This window comes from Arachis ipaensis, chromosome B9, assembly GCF_059453495.1.
Source record: "Arachis ipaensis isolate K30076 ecotype BB chromosome B9, ASM5945349v1, whole genome shotgun sequence".
Lineage (NCBI taxonomy): Eukaryota > Viridiplantae > Streptophyta > Magnoliopsida > Fabales > Fabaceae > Arachis > Arachis ipaensis.
In genome coordinates, this window is record NC_142444.1 from 5,305,959 (window position 1) to 5,314,891 (window position 8,933).

Consider the following 8,933-nt stretch of genomic DNA (forward strand, 5'->3'; position numbering starts at 1 on the left):
TAATCTCTAGTAAGACTTAAATCCATATATTTTTTTTGGTCAATGGATTGGACAATTTCTAATTCTAAATACACAACACATTCACACACTCTTCACACATTTTATCACTTTTTTTTTAATTGTAATGTCTAGAGTTTAAACTCTAGACCTTTAAAGTAAAGAGAAAAAGAGATGCCATGCGAGTTAAGGCTCATTAACTGAATCCAATTTTAAATGTAGTTTAAATTTGTGATGGATGCCATGCGAGTTAAGGCTCATTAACTGAATCCAATTTTAAATGTAGTTTAAATTTGTGATGGATTAGGCTTTTAACTTATGGAATTAATTGAGGGATACTATGGAGTATATGGACAACCAAAAAGAAAAGTGCATGATGATGAACTACTCACCTAAAACCTTAGCTGTTGGATTTTTTTTTTGGACAGTTAGCTGCTGGAGTTCAATGATCTACACGTTGTCTTTTTATTTTTTGGTCTCGATCCAGCTAACACTTTGGGCTAAATTACAAACCAGATTGTACCTTCTGTGGGGCTCAATGGGCCGGATGTACTTTTCTCAATTCTACCTAACCTTAACAAAAATATATCTTCAAGATGCTTTTAACATCAGAGATCATTGTGTAGATAAAAATTTTCACACACAAACTTGTAGGTTACGTTGGTTTTTTGAGAATAAGATAAGACCTTGACCAAAAAAAAAAACTTGACCAAAAACAAAAAAAAAAAGAATAAGATAAGATAAGATACTGAAAATAAAGCACAAAAAATAGATACAAAATTTTGTGTTTTTATATTTTGTTTAGTAATAAATTATAACAAATTATAAAAGAGTAATTTATTCTTATTTTCTTTTATTCAAAAAATTTGAGACAAATATAATAATAAGAAATATAATTATAAAAAATTAACAAGAATAATGAAAAAAATGAAAATTAGATTGTGTCGCTTCTGTGTCCTTCCTGTAAGGATGGACACAAAATATACTAATTCAGTATTTCTAGACACAATATCTTTATTTGTATCTCATCTGTTAAATACGATTTTGTGTCTCTGTGTTTCTGTCTCAGTATCCCATCTCTATAAACAAATAGAGCCTTACAAATTTTACAATTTTTTGCTAAATACTACAAATTTTTTAAAGTAACACTACAAGTTGAATGATTAACTTACAAATATGGCCATATGACTTCACATATGGGGCCATGTGAATTCAGTCTCCCTAACTCTGATCTAAGGGGGTTGTGTAGGGTTACATGATCTGTGTTAAAATGAATAAGAGGTTTTGTGAAATAATCAGAGTGTACTTATACATTTGGGATTTTACTTATAATATTACTTGAAATGATTAATTACTCTGTGTTGTATGGTCCTCTGTGAAAACTTTTACAGGCCAGATTATGTAAAAATGTTTACTCTATTAATAGTTATAATTTCATCACATTTTTAATTAAATTTTTATAATTTAAAAATTTATAATTGAATTTATATATTAGTTTATTTTATAATTTAAAAATTTGTAATTAAATTTGTATATTAGATAAACTATAATAACCTAATTAAAAAAGATAAAATTATAGGCATTAAGAAAGTAATTAAACCTAAAAAATTTTGATCTAAATATTTAAAATAATATAACTTAGTAAACACCTGCATAGAAACTAAATAATATAAGTAAATAAATAACCACTTGTAAATTATAAATTGATCACTAATTGTTTAATTTATTTAAGAGAAGAAGTTATATTTTCTTGCGACTAGAAATACTTAGGACTCATTTGAGAAGCTTCAAAAGTAACTTTTTTGAGCTTTTGACTTATGAAAAGTTGTAATATTAATGTCTGGTGTAATTTTTAAAACTAAATTGCAACTTTCAAAATCAAATTGCAACTTTCTAAGAAGTTATTTAGGAGTTTATAAAGAAGTTAAAAAAATAACTTCTCTCATAATATTATTACTTTTTATCACATCTACATAAAATAAATACTTTTAAAACTAAAAATCTAAATATAAAATAACTTATTTATAAATTACTTTTAATATATTTATTTATTATTTAAATTATTTTATTTAAAAAAATTAATTAAATTATTTATCTAAACTGGACCTTAACCATGACTCATCAAATTCTTGTTTTATGATTTACATGGAATTATACAATCACGTCATTTTTTGGGGGCTTTTATATATATATATATATATATATACAACCATCTGTCTTGACATACTTATATCATTTTTTAAGTTAGGAACTTATATATATTAGTTATATACTTGTTAATTCAATAGCTTTGGTATTTGTTTTGAGTTTTGATATTGATATGAAAATTTTAATTAACTTTTATGGATTACAAAGTCCTTTTAGATGGGATGTATCAGACATATAACTTTGAGTTTAGATAATAATGAGTTTTGATAAATAGATTCTATGGATAAACAAATCTAACCATTACTGTAATTGATAACCATTTCTATTGATCAACAGAGTTTTAATTAGTCCATTTCTTCTATCACTTCTATGCCATTAATGATTTGCGGCTATTTATGATTTCAATGCAAAATATAGTTAAGAAGTGGAGGGGTTGTAGGAAAGGTAAAGAACATAGTAGGGTATTGCCTTAGCTAGTTTTAATCATGGATAGCGAAGTATTTTATTATTAGAAATAATTAACTCCAATAATATAAAGTAGCTAGGGTGATTATTAAATAACCGATCAGAGGATTAGTGGTCGTTTTATTTGTTTAATAATGATAGATATTTATTTTAAAAAAATACTAGATAACAATCAAAATTTATTATTTTTTGTTATTAATATTTAAAAGTATGGATTAAGATATTTTGTTAAATTATTAAATTAAATGAATTAGATTGATGATTAAAAGTGATTGATAATAAAAAAAATAAATTTTAATGATCTTCTAATATTTTTTTTTAAAAAAAGTAAAGTATTAGTTTAATTTTTTATGTTTGAAAAAAAAATCTTAATTTAATCCTGAACGTTATAAACGTTTTATTTCAATTTCAAAATGTTTCAATTTTTTAAACAGGTTTAATATTATCTCACTGGTAAATTTAATACAGACAATTCGCATATTGAAAAATTAATAATATTTGATTTCAGTTTGTAACTAAAACCAACAATTACCAATATAAAAACTTTTTCTTATTATTCTAGAGCGTTATAATTTATTGTTAGGATTTAAAATTTCATATAAGTAAATCGAGAAAAAAAAGTATTATAAAAGAATTATTTTAATTATATTCATCTAACGTATGAAAAAAAATATGATTTAGTTAATAATAGTTGTAACATTCACATCACTCATTTTATTTACTATTCATGTTATATTTAAATATAGGATAATATTAAATTTGTGTGAAATTCTTTTAAAATTAAAATAGTTTAAAATATTAAAGAATAAATTAAAATTTAGTCAAAATTTTAAGAATTAAAATAATATTTTATTTTTATAAAAATAAAGGATAATCCTGTAATTAGACGCAAGGGAATAGTAGACTTGGACAAATACGATAAATGTATACGTATGACCTATATATTTATTTTGGTGTAATACCAGAGAGAGAGAGAGAGAGAGAGAGAGAGAGAGAGAGAGAGATGTCATATAATTTGATATCTTAAAATTATTGTGTATGTGTGTGACCGTACTGATATACATTCTTTGCGTGACTATACTATATTATTTTTCATTTATGCAATCCACCTATACCACAATAATGTATTTGGTACGAAGCATAAAAGTCAACGTTTGAATTTTGATATATTGTACACAATATTTTGCATAATTATCTAATTATATTTATTTTTTAAATAATTATCTATATATATAATTAATATAAAAAATAATTATTTTAACTTACATAATATTATAAATTAAATACATATATAAAATTATTTTATGTCAATAATATAATAAATTTAAATTAAAGACAGAAATTAAATATAAAGATATATTTATGACAAAATATATATTACTAATAAGGAAATACATAAAGTAAATAAATGGTTTCACTAACATAACCCGAAATCAAGATTCCATACTTAGAATATATACATATTTCTAGCTCCAAATTTTTGCATTCCATACCAAGATAATTAAATTCCTCCAAACTCCAACACACTAGGAAAAATTTTCAAGTGTGCCGTTGTACCGGTCAGTAATTTTTAATCATTAATTTTAATTATAAAAAATATATATAATATATATAATTAAGATCAATGGTTAAAAATTACTGATACACCGGTATGACGGTACACTTAAAAATCTTCCACACACTAGTTTTGCATCACATACATAAATACATAGTAGTGCAACAATAAAGCATTTAATAATATAGATGATAGAGATAATAGAATAATGCACTTCCTAGCTTAGGTTGCTGAATTTAATTTTTCCTTAATTATGTGACAAGAGATATGCCTTGAAGAAGCATTGAATCAGCTAAAATTTTGTTAGCAGCTTCTGAAGGATGAACACCATCCCAAAACACATACTGAGTTGCATTAGAGCAAGTTCTTGATGATTTTGGATTGCACAAGAACACTCTTATTCTTTCACTCCCTCTACCACAGCAACCTTTGCTTGCCTCCACAAAACCTATATATATATATCAACATCATAATAACAAAGCTTAGTTCATAATCAATAAATACTATCATCATTTAACTTTTACTAAACATTTCATAATGTTGAATTAAATTATAATAATGTTTGAAAGCCAATGAAAAACTATTAGTTCAAATAGTTCAAAATTACTATATTTAATATTTATTAATTATTATTAAAATAATTATATAATTTTAAATATATAATAAATATATAATTATAGATATTATATACATAGACTTATAAGTATTAAATTAAATAAGATAACTTTAATTATTGTGTCCCTAATATTATTTTAAATTTATGCAAAAAGCGCTTATCCAAATTTTAATTTGTTCACTAAAAAGTACTTTTCATTTTGATTTTAGTATATGTTCTTGTAATTTTTTTTCATTTTCCGGTTTAGGGTACAAATATTTAATGCACACATATAATTTTTAAATGTTTAGAATAAGTAAAAAAATATTATATCTAAAGCTAAATCTTATTTAAGGCGGTATTTAATTAGAGAGTATGTATTATATATGGTGTACCAAATTTTGATGGAGACTGAACAAGGTCATAAAGAGGCTTGAAAATATCAAAGACAACAATCTTAAGACCAAGAAGTTGTTTTTGAAGAAATAAGGCAGATGAGTTGAGTTTGTTGTTGAATGTTTGAGCATCATGATTGATGCTTGAGACACATCCGCCATTAATAATATTGTGATCATGGGAACTAAATAAAGTTCTTGTAGCAGGTAGACAACCCAATGGTGGGAGTGAAACCACTCCAATTCTCCTCGCTCCTAATCCATACAAATCCTGTATGTGTTCCAACAACAAATAAATTAAAGCAAATATATTATGCTTTATTATATTCCTAAAGTCATGTTCGTTGTTCTCTAATATATATATGACCACGTCATGATAAAAAAATTATTTAAAAATATGGTACTTATTATTCGCTATTTATATAAAGATGTCTTTATAAAAAGATAATAATTAAAAATTATTAAATATTTTAGCAGTATATTATTTGACTAAACTGTTTAATAATGAACGTAATGTATATTTATATATTAACTATTATTTTTATTTACATAAAAATATATTTATGTATGTAATTACTTTAAAATGTTCACTTACTAAATAACAATAAGTTATTATTTTCTTTTCTTTTTTGTCAATTATATGCGTGTTGTGCACTTAGCCAAAAAGTTAAACTTGTTAGCTAGAAAAATATGAATAATTATACATTTAATATGTGTAAATTGTCATAGCATTTTTTCTTTATTTTAGGAAAATAAGGAAAACAATTTTTTTATGTTAGAGCAATTTTTTGTTAGAGATATAACTAATGATGTTATTTTTTTATCAGTTAAAATTTTTTAGATAAGTGATTTTATAATATAGTATTAGAATTTTATGTCTAAAAATTATAGAATTCGATCTTTAATAAACTCAAAAAATAAAAAATAAGACAAATAAAAAAATAAAGAAAAACCTATACAAAAATAAAATAAGTCTAAAAAATATTAAAAATATAATTATTTATATTACCTCTATTTATCATCAATTTAAATTTTTAAAATGAATAATTTCATGATATTTATTTTTTTTTTCTAAATTTAAAGTGAAAATTTTGTATAGACTTTTTCAGGAGATAACAATAATTGAATCTTATATTTTTTGGTCATATCAAAACTCCACTAGCATATCACAAAGCTACTTATTTTAAATATTTAAACTATTAGGTAGAAGTTCATAAATAATACATTGCATATGATCTGACACGTCATTCATTCTTCCTTAGTTGAAGTGTTATTAATTTTATTTGAAGTTTAAAGATCTATAAAGAACAATTATTTAAGTGTTTCTACCATAAAAAAAATTACCTTAATGAAGGATTCAAATGCAGCAACAAGGTAGGAGGAGTACTTATCAGGAGTGAAGGTGGTTTTGTTGAGCTTAGGATTGATATAATAATTATGAAGAAAATCACCACTTCCAGTAGCCAATAAGTACAAAGCTTCATTGATAATTGATGCTGATTTGTTACTTCCAACTACACGTGCCAGTTTCCTTTGGTATTCCTTGTAATAATTTAATTGTTGTGACAAAGGGATAGCATGCTAACAATAAAAAAAAAAAAAGTAGAACAAACAATTATTTATATATATTTCAAATAAAACTAAAATTAATTAAAAAAATTAAAATGCTTACATGCAAAATAGCAGTGTTGTCATCATAACCAGAAGCAGCTGAAGCAAAGTTAACTCCTCTAAGGAGGTTCTTCCCTGATGCTCGTGGACTAAGGTATGGATGTGCAGAATTCTTAAATCCCAGTGTTTCAGCTGCATGCAAATTAAAGTAGTAAACTTTTTTTGGGGCAATGTTTTTTCTATGAATTCACTGTTTTTAATAAGTGTATAAATATTATTAACTGTTTGTTACATAGTTCAGATATTTTTTTTTGAATAATTAGAATTACAAAATTTATTTTCAGTTTCAGCAGAAAGCTAAAATTTGTTTTTATTATTTTTTTAAATGGATGAAAAAAATCAAGCTTCATAATCAGTAATCACTTTTTAAAGGCTAATACTAAAAAAACTGAAAAAAAAACTTACTTTTCAAAATGGGATAATATTTTATAATAGAATTAATTTTCATACAGTCATTGCATAAAAAAATTTTACACAAAAATTATCTATTGGTATATTACTAAAAATAAATAAATTTTAAATTTATTACTTAAAAGTCATCTAAATATATAAATCTTGAATGAACCACGTCAATACATAAAAAATAAAATGTTAAATAATAGATACTCAAATGCATATGTTAGTTAATTTAATTTATAAGTGAGAACTAAAAAATAAAAATAAAAATAAAAAATATTGTTTCGGAGTTAAATTTATGAATTTGGCATTAACAATATATAATCTCAAATATCTAATAATTTTAATTTTAACCATTTATCTTATATTAGCGGCTCAACATGCACTTCAGCCGTTTTTCTATTATTTTTAAGAGATTAATTTTTATATTTTTATTTTTAAAATTATAAATTTGATAAAATAATTTAAAAATTAAAAATAAATATATAAATTTTATAAGTTATTTAATTTTTATCATGTATAAAATTATAAATTTAAATTAAATAAGATATTAAAAAATTTATTATGTTATTATTATGTATAATAAAATTAAGATAAATATTTACAAAATAATTATTTATAAATATTATAAGTTTTATTTATTTATTTTTTTAACAATATTTAATTTAAAACAAAGATAAAAATTTATATTCAAAGTATTTTTTATCTTCATTCATAATTCTAAAAGATAAAAAATATTCAAAGTATTTAGAGTCCATGAGTTTAAAATTAAACCTCATAAATAACTTGTTAGAATGTGATATCAAAGTGGTAGATATTATTTATTATGTATGAATAAAGTTCCAGTAATAATAATAATAATAATAATAATAATAATAATAATAATAATAATAATAATAATAAAAGCTTTATTTGTTGTTCATTCTTACCAGTAACATCAGTAGCTAGTTTGCCATTACAAAACCTGCCATTGGGTTTGTGGTTACCAAAATCTTTGCCATAAGGAAGGTAATCAGCCTTGAAGAGAGTGTTGAGATTCACATTATTTCCAACATCCACTACTGAATCTCCAAATGTTATCACTGCTGGCACTAATGTTGTTGTTGTTGGTGTTTCTTGTGCTTCTCCTTCTCCATACCCACTTGCAAACACAACAAGGACAACATGAATAACTGCTATTTTCCTACTATTCATATCCATCTTCAATTTTCTTTCTATGCCTAATAACGTACAATTTCATGATTCAGAACTTATATATATAGCAAATACTGAAAATTGTTGTCCTTGTTACTGAAAATAACATTAATAGTGGAGGGTGGAATAGTTTCCTGCGCAATATTCAAATTTCAACTAACTTAGGACTTAGGAGATACTAGAACTAATTTTGAATTATTAGTTGAGTGGTCGGTTTATTGGTCTGTGTTTAAATAAGTGTTAGAAATTTATTAAGATTGTGTTTGTTTTTGAAAATAGAATAAAACACTAAGAATAAAATATAAAAGACAGTAGAATTTAGTGTTCTTATATTCTCCTTAGTGATAAAGTAAAACAAATGATGAAAATCTAATTTATTTTCATTTTTTTATTTAAAAATTTGAGAAAAAAATATAATTATAAAAAATTAACAAGAATAATAAAAAAATAAAAAATAAATTATATTTTTTGTTAATATTTTTGTATCTTTTTTGTCAGAATGAATACAAAATATATT

The 8,933-nt window shown here is 23.2% G+C and overlaps 1 protein-coding gene across 2 annotated transcripts; it reads right to left on the minus strand.

Moving 5' to 3' along the window:
* Window positions 1-4,033: 4,033 nt before the first annotated feature.
* On the minus strand, window positions 4,034-8,636 carry LOC107619418 (GDSL esterase/lipase APG). 2 transcript variants are annotated; one of them, XR_015899832.1, is made up of 6 exons: window positions 8,152-8,636; window positions 6,828-6,958; window positions 6,500-6,736; window positions 5,156-5,426; window positions 4,274-4,613; window positions 4,034-4,076 (listed from the first exon to the last, which is right to left on the minus strand). XR_015899832.1 is itself a non-coding variant. In XM_016321702.3 (5 exons), the coding sequence occupies exons 1-5, from the start codon at window positions 8,420-8,422 to the stop codon at window positions 4,417-4,419; spliced, it is 1,107 nt and encodes a 368-aa protein (XP_016177188.1). In that variant the 5' UTR covers window positions 8,423-8,620; the 3' UTR covers window positions 4,192-4,416. The 2 variants fall into 2 exon arrangements, 1 of the variants encoding a protein (XP_016177188.1); XM_016321702.3 differs by lacking the exon at window positions 4,034-4,076 and having other exon boundaries at window positions 4,192-4,613; window positions 8,152-8,620.
* Between the last annotated feature and the right edge of the window lie 297 nt (window positions 8,637-8,933).